At 52.5% G+C, this 18,652-nt stretch overlaps 3 protein-coding genes across 3 annotated transcripts; 2 read left to right on the top strand and 1 right to left on the bottom strand.

The window, feature by feature from the left end:
• Positions 1 to 726: 726 nt before the first annotated feature.
• On the bottom strand, positions 727 to 2,661 carry LOC34619195. Its single transcript, XM_026335680.1, has one exon. It carries the CDS (start codon positions 2,659 to 2,661, stop codon positions 727 to 729), a length of 1,935 nt encoding a protein of 644 aa, XP_026191465.1.
• Positions 2,662 to 3,536: 875 nt separating this feature from the next.
• LOC113146911 lies at positions 3,537 to 8,030 on the top strand. Its single transcript, XM_026335669.1, has 4 exons — positions 3,537 to 3,627; positions 3,820 to 4,912; positions 6,867 to 6,942; positions 7,854 to 8,030. Exons 1-4 carry the CDS (start codon positions 3,537 to 3,539, stop codon positions 8,028 to 8,030), a joined length of 1,437 nt encoding a protein of 478 aa, XP_026191454.1.
• A 6,790-nt stretch (positions 8,031 to 14,820) lies between these two features.
• On the top strand, positions 14,821 to 16,358 carry LOC34619199. Its single transcript, XM_022732503.2, has 3 exons — positions 14,821 to 14,860; positions 15,610 to 15,690; positions 16,174 to 16,358. Exons 1-3 carry the CDS (start codon positions 14,821 to 14,823, stop codon positions 16,356 to 16,358), a joined length of 306 nt encoding a protein of 101 aa, XP_022591770.2.
• The last annotated feature ends 2,294 nt before the right edge of the window (positions 16,359 to 18,652 follow it).

Raw genomic sequence — 18,652 nt, 5'->3', positions numbered from 1 at the left:
GGAAATAGAACTACGAAGCCATCACGGCGCTTCTGGGAGCTGAACCGTCGCCTCAACATCTTCCTCACTTTATTCTACTCTGCGGCCTGCTCTGCAAAGGCCTTTCAGGCAGAGCGTGGAAGGGGAGGATGTTACTGTGCAGTTCCACTTTGGAGTTGCTGGCTCCGAGGCAGGCACGGTTAATCCCAAACGTGAAATCCTTGAACAGAAACAGTAAAATACAGCCTACTGGCAACAGACGCCTCGGTCTTGCAAGACTTACCGCATGACGGCCCCCTGTACACGTGGGCCCCTACCGGGTGTATTATAGAAGGACCCCGAGGAGAAATTCAGTTTCAACTTTGCTCATGCGTGCCTTTGATAGGCCACCGATCGCCTTCTAGGGTTGGTGGCCTATTGCCCTAAGACGAGTCGCTTTTTCGCTAATGGAACTGAGTGTAGACGCGTTGTTATATCGTGGGGCACCTGCACACCGTGGCTACGGACTGCGTAGCAATGGCTGGCTGCTGCTGCGTGCATTAGGAACAAGAAGCTGTGAAAGGCGAGGGTAGGGGGGGGGTGGGGGCAGGGTTCTTTTCACAGACTTCTCTCATGGATGGTCTGCGCATTAGGGAGTTGTGCAGCGCTATAATCGCGTTCACAAGCAAAGTTAACGCTGCGGTCCTCGTCGTGCATAGGGGAACTACTGGCTCTGCTGGCCACGCCGCCCGCCGCTGGAGCCTTTTTCTACTTCTTTAAAAGGCAGGCCTTTGCAGGTGCACTGTAGAACACTCTTCCTGCCACGAGAGGCACTACAGCTGGCGCACCTGAGGCCCATGCGCGGGCGGCGGCTGCTGCTGCTGCTGCTGCTGCTGCTGAGCAGCTGTTACTCAGCAGCTCCAGTTCGGGCAGCACAATCAAGAAAGCGAGGGACACTGGCGGCAGCTGCGCAGGATTATGTCTGCTGGTAGAATGCTCTCTTGTCTTCGCTGCCGCTGCGAACGGATTAGGGGCTGAAATCCACGTTGCGACTCGCCTGCTGCTGCTAGTACTAGTGCTAGTGCTAGTGCTAGTGCTAGCGCTAGTGCTAGTGCTAGTGCTAGTGCTAGTGCTGCTGCTTCTCGGGTGGAGTGGAACGCTTTCTACGAACTCACGGACGGCAGCAGCAGCACACTGGATGGCGATGTCTGCGACTGCAGCAACCGCAGCGGCGGCAGGGAGGGGAGCTGCTGAAGAGTTCTGCTCGATGCATGCCACGAGTGCTGAAGCTTCCATGAGCTGCTGCAGTGGTTCGGGAGAAGTGTCTGCCGCAGTAAAGAGCCGCCGCTTCGCGGCTGCCAGCAGCAGCACGTCATACAGTCGGACAGAGGGGTGTGACGCCAAGCGGAAGCTGCGCCAAGCGGATAGAGACACCCAGGGAGACCCCACAGGACAGCAGCAGCACCCCACAGCAGCAACGCGCTGCAGCTCCGCATGCCCGCTGCTGCTGCTGCTTCGAGTGCACTGCAGTGTGCGTGGAATCTCGGCCGCAGCGGTCACCCACGCTGCAGCTGCCTCTGTGGCTGCAGCAGCAGGATTCTGCGCATGCTTGGCGCAGAGCTTGCCCTCCCCTGCTGCTGCTGCTGCTTTGTGCGCCTCTCTCACCCGCCTAAGGACGGAGAATAATTGCAGTGCAGCGTGCGCCTCCCGCGTTGAGGCCTCCAGAGCGGCTGCAGAAATGCACAAAGGAGCTGCTGGCGTCGTTCTTGTGGCACCCTTTGCCGCACGTCTCGATGCCGCCTCCCATGTCGCCTCCGCTGTGCCGACGGCTGTTGCCTTTTCTTGCACGCCGTCATACATGTGCGTGTAGGAGCGACAGAGGCAGCCAGCTGCAGCAGGCAGGATGGCCCCCTCGCCGTGCAGTTGCTTCTGGAGCCACGTTAAGGCAATTGCAAGCGAGGTAAACCTGTGTGGCTGCCTTTTCCGCTGCGGTTGCTTCTTGATATGCTTGGTGCGCAAATGAATCTCGTGGGGTAAAGACTCGATGTAGACCTGCTGCTCGCAAAACGTCTGAACGTCTTCCAACACCAAAGTTGCTGTATACGCCACGATGCTTGGGGGCCGTTGCTGTCCTTCCTGCCATTGCTGCTCGCCTTTTTGGCGGGATCCTTCTGACGAGCACAGCGCATCCTTCCGTTCACACGTTTTTTTTCTGGTGCGTCCCTTAGCACCAGCAGCAGCAGCAGCGGCGGCAGCCTCTCTAGCAGTAGGCTGGTATGGCATAGTGTACGGAAACAGCAGTTTCAGAGGGAGACGCAAAGGCAGTGAGGGTAGAGGACACCGCCTCTGCTGCTTCTGGATGGTGTCGTGAACAGGGTCTTCTAGGCAAATACATCGTGGTAGTACAGCAGCGCCTTCTGACGCAGTTAGAAATGCTCGTTTTGAGGGCTGGGTTAAAGCATCTGAGCACCTGCGGGTAAATGCTTTGCCAGTTGTGGCAGATTTCGCAGAAGACGGCACTGCGGTAGTAGTCGGAAAGGAGGCTAAGTGCTGGCTGTATCGCCTCTTGCGTCCAACGGATGCAGACGTTAGTCCCGCGAATCCGGCTGCTGCTGACGCTACAGCTGCAGAGTCCTCTGGACAGCCAGATGTCTGCAGATATGGTCGAAATCCCCTCTGTTTGGGGGCGTTTTTCTCGCGCATTCCCAGTGTTTCTTTCGAAAGAGCGCGAAGATGTTGCCCACCACGGCGGTGCAGGTTGCTAATGCTCTCGGAGGAAGTGGAGAACTCGTTCCTCCTGGCGTCGGATATTTCATAAACGAAGCGCTTTCACGATTGGAGCGACCTCTTGAGAGGCCTGCAGTGGAAGACCAGTGGCCAAGGGCGCCTGCACTCCTCGCTTCAGCGGCGGCAGCGACCCCTGCTCTCCTGAGGCATCCCTTCCAATACAGCTCAGCAACAGCAACTATGAGTGCATTAAGTTGTCAAGAAAAAACCCACGAGTTTCTCTGCAGCCGCAGCGGCGGATCGGGTACACACACCCCAAGTTTCCGTTCAAAATGCAGGGTGGTCTTGAAACTGTCGTCGGTGCTCCTCGTGCTTCGCTTGCCGTGTGACGTCCGGCGCACTTGTTGCGGCCAATTCGCCTAAGATTCAAGAGGAAGGATGCGTTTTCATGACTAAATGAGAGCTGTATCAAATTTTGGATGACGTTCGCTGCAGTATTCTTCTTTTTCTCATGCTGCTGCTGCTGCCTCTCTGCGGGCACCCACCCACCTTCCCTCCCCCCGGAAATCTGCCAGCCCCCTTGCACGCAGTAGCAGCAGCAGCAGGACTGACGACCCACTAGCGTGGGTTCCAGCCCACAGCAGCTCTACAGATGCTAAACAAGGCACTTGGGTATAAAATGTGGCATATTCTGCGATTTCTTGAAGTGGCGACGACCGCAGGAGCACTAGGTTGGTAGCGGCAGCAACAGGCGACAGCGGATGTCTTGTGCCGTGTGCTGGAGCAGCACCAGCAGCAGTAGTAGCAGCAGCCATGGCGGCGGGATTCCCAGAAATGATACTTCAGAGCTAATGAAACAACTCATGAGTGGGTTTTTTCATGTGAATGGTTCAGCAACTGTGGTGGCAACAGCACGAAGAGCAACGTCCTCACCAGCAGCAGGTGGCAACTTCCACAGGATCGTAGCGCTTGCATGGCCACTGTTTCTTCTGATCTTCTCACAGGTTCTGCTGCCGAGCTCGGCTGCCCCGAGCTGCACTCTTCCTGCACCGCATTGTAGCACGGACTGCAGCGGCACCCGTAGATCCGACAGCAACATTGGCGCGCTTGTATGTGCCCTTCGGTCTGCTACAGACGGCTCGATTAGCGACAGACCGCCTTCCGCGGCGTACATCTCCCTTGCCCAGCCGCAACTGCTCAGACTTTCGCGCTCTTGCAGACTGGCGAACCAGGCTGCCGCACAAGCCCCCTGCAGGTTGCCCCGTCGAAGCCTCTGTCTCGATGCAGCATGCCGCAAAACTTTCTTAGCCACAAAAATCCCAGAACCCTACAGCAGATCTGTTGCTGCAGGGGCAGCCGCTCGTGTCGGTGCCCCCAGGGGACACCTCTCTTCCTTCCAAAGGGGCCGCTGGCTTATGACAGGCAAGGCAGGAGCACGCGATCCCCCCGAGATCGAAGCATCAGCAGCTGTCGAGCTGCATCCGAGACACTCAATGACAGGGGACGTGGCTGTCGCGGCTGCACGCGTGAGGGAGGTCTCGGTAGGAGCCCCTCTTGCCGTGACAGAGCTCTCGTTCGATTCTCTGGATTCCACGCAAAAGTGGGCTGAACGGCATCTTGATGAGCTGGTGTATGTACACCTGCTAGGCGCACAGCAGCAACAGCAGCAACAGCAAGATATATGGGGCTTGGGGGATCGCTGCTTATGCATCACTGCAACGCAGCAGACGGCGGGTGTAGGTACGCGCAGCGGCGAGACTGGTGAGGAGCGGCGGTGGGTATCTTCAGCGGGGAATCTGCATGCGACGTATGTTTTACAGTGGCCGCTGCAGCATCAGCCGCTGCTGCTGCATCTTCCCTTTGTCGCTGCACTCTCCGTGCTCCGCGTGCTGCAGCAACTCGGAATTGAGGGGGCACACATCAAATGGGTAAACGACGTTCTTGTGGGCAATAAAAAGATTGCAGGCGTTTTATGTCAAAATACGAATCGAGCTGTCTCTGTGGCGGGGGCGGCAGGTGCTGCTACTGCTGGAAGTGCGCCTGAAAATGTAGTCGCTGCTGCGGGAAGCGCTCAGAGAGATGCGCTGTTGGTGCTGGTGGGTATTGGCATTAATATTGCCAAACACCCTCGAGGTCCCATGACTGACTGCTGCTACCAGGGCAGCACGGATGTGTGTGAAGCGTTGCAGCATCAACAGCTGCAGCAGAAGCTGCTGCAGCAGCAGAAAGATTTCGCCATTTGGCCGTTCCCCTCTGCGCATTTTTTTGCTAGCAGCAGCCGGAGCCGCGCGGTAATGCCTGTTAAAAGAGTCCTTGACATGCTGCACAAGAATTTGTGTGAGCTGTTACTGCAGCTCGTAAACGAGGGGTTTTGCCCGATTCGATCTGTCGTGGCGAGGCACCTCGCCTTCAAAGGCGAGTTGGTGTCTGTCGTGCTAGATCAGCAACAGCAGCAACAGGAGGAAAAGTACAGCGGCGTACTGGAGGGTCTTGGGCCTGATGGCGCACTTCTGTTGCGGCTACCCAACGGCTCCCTTAAAGCCTTTTGCTCAGGCCGGCTTCTTAGGGGCTGAGCTTTAATTAGTTCCTGAGCAATGTTTCGTGGAAGCGCGAATATACAACGCTGCGCTGGGGCGAGGGAGGAACTTAGAGGTCCTTCCAGCTGTCATCGCTGCAGCTTCCCGCGCTGCGGCTGCCACTCCTTTACACAAGACGGCAGTAAATAGGATGTTTAGCTTCATAGACCGAGAAGAGGCACTGTGTCATTACACCATACACAGACGCCGCGCGCGAGTAACGCTGCGGTCTCTGCGTCTAGCCACTAAAACTCACTTGTTGCCGCAGTCCAGCGAAAAAGAAGGAAGCCGACTAATGCCGGCAGATATTGCTGTACGTGCCTTTTTTTGATGAAACTCAATGGTTTTCCATGGCTGGAATGTGCGTAGTGTGGGTGTCCGGGGGGAGTGACGGACCCTGTGGGAGTAGGCTGACGGTGTCTTGTCTACGTTAGGAGTTAAAGTTTTTCAGAGGTGTTATGCTGATTTGGAGAGGCTTTTGTAGTCTCCCACGCATACATGGCGAGAAATTTCAGTGTTCCTGGCCTACAGGGGGAGCCTCCCATACCTGTATCAAGGATATGGGGGAGCGTGCTGTCTCCTTCCGTGCCTTCATATGCACGAATTGCCAGCATTCTAAAGCCATCCTTAAATTTGCGTGACGAGACTGCAGGGAGGGAGTGGCGATGGCCTCCAAAGGGCCCCCTGTCGACCCTCTCGCGAGGGATGGGAGACTACTTCGGCGCCATGCCTTCGTCACCCCCCAACGCTTTCCCTAAAGACTTCTTCTCGAAGAAAAGTCTCTTTGAGTGTCAAGGGGGCCCTGCAAGAGCTCTTCGCAGGGATTTGACTCTGCGAAGAGCGCAGCATCCAGCCGCGCCCAGCATCTCGGGGTGTCCACGGAAGGAAGAACTGCACAAGGAACTCGCCACCCACATTCCGCCTGCAGGTCAATTGAAATAATGCCACATTAATGCTGCAGGAGTGAGAGCGCCTAAAATTTCGGGGTGGAAGAGACGATCTTGCACGGCACGAGCAGCAGCAGTCAGCAGCATCTACAGCAACCGCGCAAATGCCGACGTCAAAGCAGAAGCTGCGCCTCCTGAAGCACATGGCCACGCAGCAGCACAGCAAGGCTACAGAGGACAGGTGCTAGCGGCTGCCGAAGTGACGCGTGGTATCCCGTCAGTCATCCTGCAGGTCTTTTGTGCGGCAGCGGCATCAGGAAAAACACTCGCAGTTGCATCAGGATCAGTGCAGACACAAGCAGTAGGACCGAACCTGATGGGGGAACGCTGGCGGTACAGCGGCGTGAAGAGCAGCGCAAACAGCAACACCTGTGTCGCAGCTCTCTTCCGGCGAGTTAGGAAAGGCAAGGTAGCTAGCGCTTGCTGCGAGTAAAAAGGTTGGCAGCAGCAGCGCAACATCGTGGGCAGCTGCAGGAAGAGGATGCGAGAGCGCAGCAGCATTCCCGACGCGAGCAGTGCAGGGGTGAACAGAGTCTGTGGAGAGACCCTCCACGTCGTCAAGGAAAGCTCTTCGGATGGAGAAAAAGCGTCTTTAGGCGTTGAGCGGCAGGCTGGCATGCAAACACACTCTGAGCAACATACTTTCTGAGTGTGTAGTGCAGCGACAGCAGCTGAAAGAATGCTCCGCCGAACTGCATGCGAAAGTGCAGTGTCCTGGTGCGAGTTTCCCAGATGTCTGCAGCTCGAGCAGCAGCGAACTGCGCGAGTTGCAACAGTCGGATGCCTCTTTGGACTCTTCTGCGCGCAATAAGCTGCATCAGGCTGCGACTTGTGAGCAGCAAGAGCAGCAGCCACGCAGACACGGTGTCTGCTGCAACAATGTGAACGGCTTGTGGACCGAAACGACTCGGGAGACTCACGCTGCCTCTGGGAGCCAGTGCGACATGAAGAGTGCCGCCAGCAGGGGCAAGAAGGGCCAAAGTTTCACCGTCAACAGCGCGAGCACATGCAGCAGCAAGGCATACTTCTTGACTTGGCTCTGGCGCTGCTGCCATTGCTGCAGTCCTCCCTTGTCGAGTTGATGCTGCAGGCAGGGCCTTATTGACACAAGGAAGCAGCACCAGGAGCCGCAACACCAGCAGCTCCTACTGCGGCTATTAGTGAAGCATCAAGCCAAGCAATGGCCCATGCTGTTGTTTTGGGAAGCAGCCATTCTTTTAATGGCGAGCTACTGCGGCATAGGCTGCCAACGCAGCAGCAGGAGGAAGAGCATCAACGAGCCAAAGCGGAAGGCATACTCAAAAAAAGCCTGCCTCTGAGCGTGTAACGGCAGCTCTTTTTTCGTTGCTCTCGTGCAGCAGCAGCAGCTTCCGCCTTGGCCGAAGCACCAATCGCCGCTGTAAATAAGGGATTTGTGCTGTTAATGCGTGCGAGGAAGCCGCGAAGTCCACAGCCGTGGAGAGCACGCTCACGGGTGTCTCACGCGTTTTGTCGTATTTTCCGACAGGCGGCCTAGCACTCTGGCGGGCTTCACAGCTGTAGTGGGTAGCAGCAGAGGCACAATAAAGGACGCACACATGCACACATACATGCACACACACATACACATACACATGCACACGCTCACGCACAGCTCAGCCCCTAGAAGAAAGAAGTTAGGAATAGAGGCGGAATAGAGGCCGATCCGCAGGCGGCGCTATATACACAAGCTGGCATATGGCAAAGGCCGGAAGATAGAGGGCAAGACACGTTCAGAGAACGGGTTCAAGGCAGAGTCACGCAAAGAGGCACAGATGCAAATGCGACAAAGTACCTGGTATAAGAACGCCTGTGGATGCAGATGGTAAAGGAGTCTGCTCGCTGCACGGTGACACGGCACATATCGGGCGAGCCGCCCCCTGGTTTACGTTCTTTCTTACGGAGCCAAACCATTTATACTAAAATACGGATGCCACCATAACCAAGGCGCGTGACAGTTGCACTCGCTAGATCCCTAAAACGCTTGTTGCTCGCTGTTTCGAGGCCCTGTAATCTGTTTTCTGGTTAAAGGGCATCTAGAAACCAATTCATCTTCGCCTCTCTATTTAGATAGCCGTCTACGCAAGGGGCTCTTATTCATAAAAAGATTGCAAAAAAGTACAGATACCTGTACATGCATGCAAGGGTTGGCTTTCGATTCGCCTTACATGTGGTATTAACCCTGATCTAGCGTGACAGGTTTAGGACCCTGAACATGTTAGTCAACGGCAGTGCAACCGTTACGTGATGGCTGTGAAAGTCGAGATGATTTTTCTTCTGCAGATCTGCTGAGCTGTAATGCTGCATCTTCGGGTTTCAAGGCTGGTAAACTACGGAAAGAAGCTGCTTGGGTGTGAAGGCATTTTCCTTACCCTTGCCTCCTTGAATGAATCGTATGGGGCCATGTACAGATGCACTCGCTAAATAGCCGTTACTTATCGTTTGTGGATTTGCTGGCTACCTTAATCGAGCTCTTGCTCCATGGACGGCCCCTGTTCACGTTTTAGGTATACTGAGACAACAAAGGAGGAAAAGCTTTTTGACGTCGGTCTTTTCCACTTCATCAAGCCGGCGAGCAGTTACTTCTGAAAATTACACGAATGGGATCTTCTCGACTCCTACTACTTGCAGATCAGTAACTCTCAAGGGAACACTGGGGCAGGTGGAACGCCTGGTTCATGCAAACTATGCACGCGCGAAACGGCATATGTATGTACGGACGCCCCAATACACAGAAAGCACATATGTAGCTATGTACACGCTTCCCCGTGCTATGAACTTGAGCGATTGGCACCATTTGTACCATGAGCTGGGACAGAAATCGGCGCAGGTGGGAATTTCGCTACATAAGCAGAAGCTGAACTTTTGACTATATAGACGCATTCGTGCGAAAATACTCTGGAACCTAAATGCGGGTTATTGCCATTAATCCACGTATATACCATAAATGCACAAGCGGAGACCTCAGCAAGCCCGTGAAGCAGTGCACGGATAATGTCGTGTACTTTTTGACAAGGGTTGTTATCTCGACCATGCCTAGCAGCGCTCTCACAAACTGGTTCTCCGGCAGCAGCTCCCACAACACGTTTATCCGGGCTATGTCGATGATGCTTCCTGTAAAAGCAGAACGGAGCGCTGGACCTGCTTTTGTTTCTCCGTTGCCATCTTTCGCTCTTCTGTGTTTTCCTCCTTAAGCACTATTGTATCTTGCTTATCCACTTTTCCCTTGAAGACGTCACTACTGAGGCATGGGCACTTGTCAGCGTGAATTTGTACCATTAAGCAGTGGCTGATACAACAGAGGAAGCCACTCAGAGGCAGCAATATGCTGAACGTAAATAGCGGAGTAGTGAGGAGGGTTCTCGCATCCAAGGCAGTCTTTTTCTGTTGTGTAGGAACTCTTCATCGGCTAGGAATGTGGGACGAATTTGGCCTGCCACTGAGTTGGAATGGCAGGGTCACAGAGAAGAATATACCTGAAGTGCCAAGAACGGTAATTTTAAGTGTTATTTCAAGAATTCCCCAGACAAAACTTGCCTAATTGCGGCTTCCGGGGGTAAGAATGACATAGCGTTTTTTGGCTGCTGGAAGCGGATCGCAAAGTCATCCAGTTTCAATACCTCTTTTTCTGAGTTCTGGGCCTGAAGGATCATGGAAGGACTGATAGACTTTGTTAGGCTGCTCCAGTAACATAAGTACCCATCCCTACCACAGTCCGTGAGCACCGATGGGCATTATTTAGCAGTCACAAGCCTTTTCGACAGCCTGTTCTCTGAAACGCTGTAGGTAATGGGCATAGACATAGCCCCACTCATCCCACACGATCAAGTGTGGCACACTCAAAAATGATGAGTTTAGTTCTCTTTGGATCAGTGGGCATTCACGACTTTCCAGCCTCCCCTATCCTTGATACATGTCCTGAAAGATAGGAGTGCTTCACGCATTGGCCTGAGTTTCTTCCATTTTGGGAAATTTTTGGCTTTCCTGCGTGCCGATCTTTAAGAAAGGGGCCTCTTTAGACACCTCTGTAGAAAACTGGTACTACACTTGCTCATCCAAATACTCTTTGCCAGCTCGAACGTTCTACGCACTAACATAAGTTGGAGAAGGCATGTTGACTCTCAGGCTAGCAGGGTGCTCGGGCCATGAAGAAAGTTAGTTCAGGTCCATTGCCTTAAAGACTAATAGCCAATAAAGAATTCGACGCTACTAATATTACTGTGGGATACAGTACCATTCCAGGCTTTGCATGCGGTTGCACACAATTCCACCAATAGGGAATAACACTGCGGGTGAGCTTAACTACGAGCAGGTTTGAAAATTAAGCAAGCAAAGAAACTTCTATTTGGGCATGGAGCTTGCAGCCACTACGGCCCTGGTACTGTGCGCTATGAGGTAATGGCACAAGTACGGGATAAGCATTCAAAAGTGACACAAAATAACTTGTTCTGAAGCTTTGAACGGGTTCAGACGCCAAGTCGTCCATGCGCGGACGCTAGAAGGAGCTTTACAATGCTTGCACGTATGAATGCACTAAGAGTATGTCTTCTCACTAGACACGCACTACATCTGCTAGGCTCCGTTTGACATTTCAAAGGAATATGTGAAGCTTAGGAAAAAAACTGGCAAGACGGTTGTACTCGTGATTGCAGTCGTCGGTATATTGCATGGGTTCGCCTTAGAACTGTTTGGAAAGGGAGCACTAATATAAATTAAGCAAACAGTAGCAGGAGCTGTAAGGTTTGCTACAAATCAACAGAAATAGCACTATGGACCACTGCAACGACATTACGAGCTGCACTAGCAGCTGCGGGAATGTTGGCTGTAGCAACAGTATCCATAGCTCAGTATTTGCAGTACATCGGCAGTTTTAAGATACTTCGAATAATGATGCACCCAGTACAGTAGAATGGACTTGCGACAGAACTGCTTACCAGTTAGAAAGTCATTCGTCACCATGGAGCGTATGAAGTATGCTTGTTGTAGGGATGACGTCGGAACACTGCTCAGTCAACAGTGCAACCGAACCGAGAAAATAACGTATGCCCCCAAAGTAGTAACGAAAGAAGGGAGAGCTAAAACTAGCCCGCGCTGTTCACTGCGATTCGCTGAATACAGTTTCGGAGAGCGTTAGGCTTTTTTTGCTATGCAGTCTTATTTTATTTGGGCCCGGGCTCCTAGAGGAACGATAGAGGCACTACATCTCGCGTTGAAGTCATGAAGGATTCTTTGTCTTGGAGATTTGTCCCGTAAAAACTAATGCATTCTGGAACACAGCGGCCCTTCAAGAGCAGTTGTCGCACAATTTGAGGAGCTTCTACTACATACGCACAGAATTATTTTGGGTTCGCTCCAGCATTTTGGACCGTCTGTGGTGGAAGAAGTTGAATTCAAGAGTATCAAATCCTTCTGCAGATTTGTGAGGATTAGGTCGTACAATATATGCCAGTGTGAACTGACGCGCTATTGAACTGTCCTGGTTCACTAAACGTGCATTGTTTCGGGAAAAAACCACACTCGGCGCACCAATCAGGTATAACTTCTTCAGAATATACAGAACACAGGACTCTTTTAGTAGCAGCAACCTCTAAATGCGGTTTCTCTGCTAGAATATTAAAGTCACGTGATCAGTATATTTAATCTTTGTTAGGTCCAAAGCCCCAGCGAGGGATTTCGTTCCAACATTCGAGGGTTTATGGTGAGCAGAGTGCGCAAGGCAACACAAGGAGAACACAAGGTCAATCTGGGCAAAGGGAAGACACAGGATGGCAAGTAAATGAAGGGCCTAGAACTATTCGCATAATGCAAGTTGCTGGCTTGATAGATAGGAAAGATTTAAAGTGATCTACAGTGGCTTTCCTACTCCTCGCCACATCGGATGACTTACTCATATAACGTTAGCCACCGTTACAGTAAACACAGCATTGACTACGGCAAAAATGATGTCCATTCTAGCCACTGCCTAGAGTATTTTGCTGATGGAGTCTGGAGGGGGCAGGCCCATAATTTAAGGGCTTTGTGAGAAGTGATCCAAGCGAAGGAAACGGAGATGCAAGTGTTTCCTCTAGCAAGCAGACCAAGCGCATTGGACATCTACTGAGGAACATTGGCCTTTGGACTGCAGTACATTTGCACTGATCAAGACCCCGGTGATGCGCTGCAGCTTCCACATTTGCTCGACTCCAGCAGCATACTTTGACACGTCACCGGCCTTCCCCGCAGGCTTTGTAGAGAAACCAGCTTTGGAGAGTTCAGATACTACCTAGAGTCGACAGGCAGAGCATGCACGATCGTACTTGGACTGAATCCCAAGTCTGCCAAAGTCCCTTCCCCCGGGAACAGGCCTTGGTCACCCCTGCCTTCCTACATGAACTATGACGCTGTTGAAAAAGCACCACCTAACCAAGTGCAGATATTTCGATTGTAGCTGATCACGTCTAACAGGGCAAAGGACTCTACACTTGCGTAGAAAGAATGCCTAGCGTTTACGTGCTCGGGCAAGGCGAGCAATCACTTGGCTCATGGTGATAACACAGCAGAGTTCTAAGCTCTTCTGTGTTTTCTAGATAAGGAAGGTGGGAGCCCTCCGATCATTTGCTCTGATTTGGGCCTGCTTTATGCAGAGTTTCTGCTAGATTTCTCCCCTTCAGCTTGCCAAACTACAGCGTGTGCGCTGTTAAGACAATAACTTCTCAACTGTCCCGAGAAAAACGCCGAAAAAAAAGTCGGTGGCTGTGCATCTCTTAGAGTCTACCAGATGCAGCGTGTCTGGCAGGTGAAGACTGACACAGACGGAGTGAAACAGAGTGTATATATATATTTGTACTGGCAGCTGACATGCAAGCAGAGCATGCCTGCTGCATAAAGATAGCAACTCGCGCAAGCTCTGTTGCCTGGTTGTTCGGTGTTACTTAGGTGAGGCTACACTGGTCGACGGCGCGGCCCACCTACCGCCCCTCACCAGCTAGCTAGGCAGCTTTTCCTCATTCGTGAGAATGTGAACTGGCAAACAGCTCGGTGGGTTTGCCTGCAGCCTGCCCCTGAACCCTATCTCCGTTGGCGACGAAATTTCCCCGCATGTGCTGCTCAGGCTTGAGGGGGTACAGGTTCTGAATATGGGGGTCCTGGTGTACTTGAGTGCAGTAGCCGCAGTGTTCAAAAGTGGCCCCAGTAGGACAGCCTCCTGTTGAGCCAATGCGGCTCCTCGGAACTGCCATGGGGGGATGAACACCAGAGTCCACGCCGTGGCTGGAACGGCTGCTGCCTGGCATTGTGTTGGTAAGCGGAGGGAAGATTAGACGATTTAATATGAAGTCTGGACCTAAGGTAGAGAACACACCAAAACATAGGCCACATATGATAATTAATGCAGAGGAGGGGAATGATGAGCTGCCGGTTGCGCAGCTCTTCATCCAAGATTGAATGGGGTGAATAAATTCGGCAGGCAGCGGGGAGGTCGAGTTCTGTGTTAGGCATCCCGTGCGAAGTGCCCCCGAAGGCAACAGTAGTGTCAGTGGGGTGATTTCCCCTCACCTAGAGGCGAGGAGTTTCTCGCGGGTTGCTTTGAGCGCTGAGATCGCATTGCACACACAGAAGGCACTAGCGCACATCCCCACGTACGTCGCCAGGCGTGGGCAAAGATGAGCAAGGGCGGGAACGGCTGGGTTCATTCAAGAAAGAGGAAGATGCACACCTCTAGGAGGCGCAGCAAGAGGAAGCAAGCGGTTGAAAGAGAGGGAGGGAGGGAGGAGATGAGCAGAGAGGGAGGGATAAGGAGGCACCAGCAGTGAGGCATACGCTGAAGGCGAGCGACGACTCACTTGAAATGAAAGCAGGAAGAGTGCCTTCTTCTGATACCAGCAAAAACCCGAAATTACAAGAAATCAAATTACCGGGAACCTGACCTGCCGCAGTGAAAGCAAGCGCAACATACAGAGTAGGCGTGTGACTCTGACTGGCCTGGTCCGGCCTGGTCTTACAGCAGCAGGCTGTGCTCCCTCTTCCCAGCATATTCCCATGCAGCGGGGGGAAAAAAGCGAGTGATATGCACAGTCTGCTCGCATAATAGGTCAGAGAGTTGGGAAAAGGGAGTTACGCAAAGAAAAATCACTTAGATACCACAGAGGACGACGATTATGCAACAAATGGGAGTAGTAGTAGCAATGGTAGCAGTGGGCTGCTCGACCCTGGCGCACTCCAGAACACGAGCTACGAGGGGAAGTGCAAAACTTGAGGAAAGACTTGAAAAGTAAGATGACCCCTTTTGTAAGAAACAACACACCTGCTGCAGTTCTCTGATGAAGGAAAAACAAAAGGCGAAAAGTAAGGAAAAACTGAGGGGATGTGCGCAGCCTCAAGGCTGCTGCTGCGTGCTGCGCCTGCCACAGCAAGGCATCATACCAGCCAGCTGCTTATGGAGAGCGAGCTCGATGTGGTAGGGAGATGGGGGGCCATGATGAACTACCACTACTTGTTATCACTTTTATTCAGGTAATAAAATTGTATTTCATTGGTACACTTTCTTGACTTCCTCTCTTTCTGCATTGCCTACTTCGTTTTTCCCTTTCACTCATTTTCTCTTCCCACACAGCAGGATGACCTCCATCACTCAGCGCCTCAGCTTTTGGCTGTTTGGTAAGTTGCATTGGTTCTCCCTTTCCACATTGCATCTTCACGCCTTTATCTACTCAAAGCTGCCATATACCCGCTCACTTTGGTGGTCTCTCCCCAGCCTTTTCCCCTAAACCGGAGAGCACGGCGGGTCGTTAGTAGCGTAGCAACGACCTGTTTCCTCTCTTCCTTCCATTCATGAGACTTTTGTTTGGCTCTCATATCAACTCTAGTACTCCTTTATTTTCTGTCGGGGGTCGCAAGGGAGTCTCTGGTTTGTCTTTCGCCCTCAAGCACCTGGCATAGTATCGAATAGGACGCCGCCGATTCATTATTCCCTTTCCCTTCCTTTCTCATACACACACACACACTCACGAAATACGCATGCATGCACTTATTCTCCTGCATGCTGCCTCCCCCCCCTGTGGCAAGCGCTTCGTGCTGCCTTTTTCTGCTGGATATGACGGGAAGGTCCTTTACAAGGGATGCAGTGTGTATGTGTGTGTGTCTGTGTGTGTTGGGGGCATGGGGGAGAGGGGGCGCAGCAATATGCACAGTCGATTAATAACGATGGCTGATCTGCACGACATTTTTAGTAATTTTTGGCCTCTGGCATCAGTCCATGTGTATTTCTTCCTTGTGTAGCGTTTGGGATTTGACTCTCTGGCTCTTGCGGTGTATCTGCCTTTGCCCAATCTTCATGCTTGCCTGTTGCAATGCCCATTCCTATCGTGAAATGCATTGTTCTTGTGCTGCGTTTTCTGGTGGAGTAGGTAGCGAGAGTCCCCCCCAGGTGCCGCATCCTCCTGAGATTACTCCGATCATCCTAGAGGCACGCTTAATGCTCAACCTGAGTGGGTTCTTCTAGGGCCGAATCGCCGTATTCTACTCGTTATGTCGTCTCTGCTTTCTCTGTGTCTATGAAGTCTCTTTCGCGCATCAGCGCTGCTGTGCGGGATCTCTCTCTGTATCTCTTGCGCACGCTTTGCGCCAAATTGTGCGCGCATATCCATGCCGCAGTGCGTTCCCTCTTTCCTCCGTTGAAATCAATCAAGCCCCCCAACGCCGCAATAGGGCATTCTTCCTGGGTGCATTGTCTACTGTCTTCTCCTGTGGAAATTCTATTTTTTCTGCGTAGCTCAACTGTCCACCTCATTGCTGCTCCCAGCTTCTTAAATTTTGTGCGCTTCTTCTTTGTACTCTGCTCCCGCCGTCCTGTTGCCTTTCGTTCATTACTCCAGAGGTGGTGGCTTGTTTCTTCCTCTGACCTCGTGAATCTGCAAGTCGTAGTGATATGTTGTCCTCTCTTCCGTGACTTTTCTGCGTGCCTTGCGCAGGGGTTCCCCTGAAAGGCGACCCCACGCGGGAAGAAATCATCGACATGGTGAATGCGTCAGTAACAGACGAAGAACTCCAGGCTCATGCGTTGATGGCGATGAAGGAGAACCTCGGCATGGAGTTCGATCGTAAAATCAACCCCCACATGCCTGAACCGAAGTACTACGAGAGGAAGATGGCTTGAAAAAGGGGTTGCTGGCTCTTCCCCTAGCGACACTACTTGCTCCCATATACAACAACAGCAGCAAAAAAGAAGCCCTTGGTTTTAGGACAGACACGGAGAAGGCACAGGATGTGCGGGAAATACGCACCTACAGGCGCGAGGCGCCAGCAGCTGGTGCACATACAGACGCTATCTACGGCTAGCCAGCGGCTAGCTGGAGCACAATACTGCACGCGCAACGTATCAACTAGTCATGCACAACAATTGGATGGCGCCGCAAGAAGCGAACATGGAAAGGTCACTGTTCACACTGCGTTCCTATGACTCGCTCTCTTGTTCTGCTTGCTTCCCTCTTCTATCCCTTTACTGCTCTTTTGCTTGCTGAGCTCCCTGAGAGCTCTAATGGTAACTGACAGGTATGATTATTCATTCTCGGCGCGATTTCCACTGCCGAATCTTTGCAAGGCAGCCTGTGAAGGAAGCCTTGACAGGAAAGGTGAACAATAAGGTTTTTTAGACATACTTAAGAAGATTACGGACCACATATCGAAATTTTTAAGATATGTATCCTGTTAGAAACGTAGATCTACGCTTGCAGTCTCGGAGTGCAGCGACGGCTGGTTTTTGCCTCATGCACCCGTTTTCTCCCGGCTTTTTCCCTTCTAGAATCATCCGAATTTCCTTCCAGCCACACGTACGTCAACGCCTGTCTCGCTAAGTAGCACACACTACTGATGACAACTCTCTCTGAAGAGGGGTAGCGAATAATGGGGCTAGGCTGCACTTTGGCGCACTCGACTACACCAGCTAAATCTAAGTAACAATTGAAAAGGAGAGGACATATGCGTTCCAATGCATTCTAACACCTGAAAGCTATAGCATAATCAAGGTAGCTCAGTGCCACATGCATCAATGTTGTGCAAGCGCGCGCTCCACGGTACGAGGTGCTACCAGCTGGGAAGGTGTGTAGCATTGACTGGATGTAGCAAAGCCCATACACCTCTGCAGTTGCTTTGTCCTCTCGCCTCACGCCGGAGTGCTGAAGCATGCGGAAGGCAGGGAGATAAGTCTTCTCTTAAGATTTTCCAGCAACTTGCCTCTCGGCTTTTTGTACTGAACTTGGGGCAAATCATGTGTGCCCCTAAGACGGGAGGTGTCTGGTGTAGCGTTACGATGCAGTCCTTGAAGTGAGGCGTTCTCTTTCGGTCCCATGGGCAGTTGGTGGCGAGCTTGAGTCACCCTCAGCCTGCACAGCGTGAAGTTGCACAAAGTCGGCTTCTTTTTGGCAAGGCTTTTTCGGCTAGCTGCGGCGGCTCCTCACGGAAGGTGGCTAGGCCCGACTCGCCGTAATTGTTAGAAGCTGGGGGCAGTGCGTCCCTTCATGTGCTACGAATATGCACGCATGTATGTATTTCGTTACGCTGATTTGAGGGGGCAGCACAGCGACCTCTAGAAGTAGGGGGCTGCGCTTCTACCGGAGGGGCATCTCTTAGGCGTCTCTGGAGATCTGGAAGGTGAAGCAGCGGCTCCCTACATACATTTGCCGCGAGTATTTCGCTAGCGCGACTTGCTCCGCCAAAGCGGCAAAGGGAGGGGGAATTTCTTGATTTGCGACTCTGTTAGGGGTAAGATGCTGTCACTCGCATTGCGGCGGCAGCAGAAGCGGCACATTTAGCAGTGCATCGGGGTCCGGCACTCGAAGAGCATGCAAATGTATGTCAGGCGGGAAGAATAAGCGGGAGCTACTGAAGGTAGAACCTTTTTGCTCGGAGCACCCCTTGTGTTAGCAGTGCACTAGGGCAGAAAATCTTCATGAAACCACACTGAAGGCCAGCAAACGGGCGACTGGGGTGGCTGAGTACGTGTTGGAAGTTTTCAAGCTGTTTGCCGGAGATTAAGTTAATTTCTAGGGGGCACTCGAAGCCACAATCGTGGGCAATCCGGATCGTGCAGCTTTGGCGAGTTAAGCTGCCAGTTTGTACCCCCTTCCCCGGGAGGCGGTCGCCGCGCCTCATATGGTGAGAAAAATTCGAATATTGAAATTTTTAAAATGGGCTTTATTCCACCAAAGAGGTGTTTGCAGGGCATTAAATGAAGCGACCGCCATGGGGGGCCCCCCTCCCTGTGGGCACGCGTTCCCTTTGAGGGGGCCCCCCTCCCTTGGAGGGGATGGTGATGAACATGGGGTCGGTTATCCAGCCATTTTACTGTCTGCGCGGAGCGGTGTATAAGTAATTTTAATTGAATTTTGTGAGTTTTAAGGAGTTCGGAGCTCAGCACTCCGCTCTTAGACGCCTGCTGCAACTACTACACCC

The sequence above is a fragment of the Cyclospora cayetanensis genome, unplaced genomic scaffold (assembly GCF_002999335.1).
Source record: "Cyclospora cayetanensis isolate NF1_C8 unplaced genomic scaffold, CcayRef3 CcayRef3_contig_114, whole genome shotgun sequence".
NCBI classification, from domain to species: domain Eukaryota; phylum Apicomplexa; class Conoidasida; order Eucoccidiorida; family Eimeriidae; genus Cyclospora; species Cyclospora cayetanensis.
The sequence above is the reverse complement of the archived record's forward strand: the minus strand, read 5'-3'. Positions and strand labels throughout refer to the sequence as shown.

Coding starts and splice junctions, on each gene's coding strand:
- LOC34619195 (XM_026335680.1), bottom strand. CDS start 2,661: ATGCGCGAGAAAAACGCCCCCAAACAGAGGGGATTTCGACCATATCTG.
- LOC113146911 (XM_026335669.1), top strand. CDS start 3,537: ATGAAACAACTCATGAGTGGGTTTTTTCATGTGAATGGTTCAGCAACT. Junction 3,628..3,819: donor AACGTCCTCACCAGCAGCAG/GTGGCAACTTCC, acceptor GGTCTGCTACAG/ACGGCTCGATTAGCGACAGA. Junction 4,913..6,866: donor AAGCTGCTGCAGCAGCAGAA/AGATTTCGCCAT, acceptor TGAGTGTGTAGT/GCAGCGACAGCAGCTGAAAG.
- LOC34619199 (XM_022732503.2), top strand. CDS start 14,821: ATGACCTCCATCACTCAGCGCCTCAGCTTTTGGCTGTTTG. Junction 14,861..15,609: donor CCTCAGCTTTTGGCTGTTTG/GTAAGTTGCATT, acceptor CTGGTGGAGTAG/GTAGCGAGAGTCCCCCCCAG. Junction 15,691..16,173: donor ACGCTTAATGCTCAACCTGA/GTGGGTTCTTCT, acceptor TGCCTTGCGCAG/GGGTTCCCCTGAAAGGCGAC.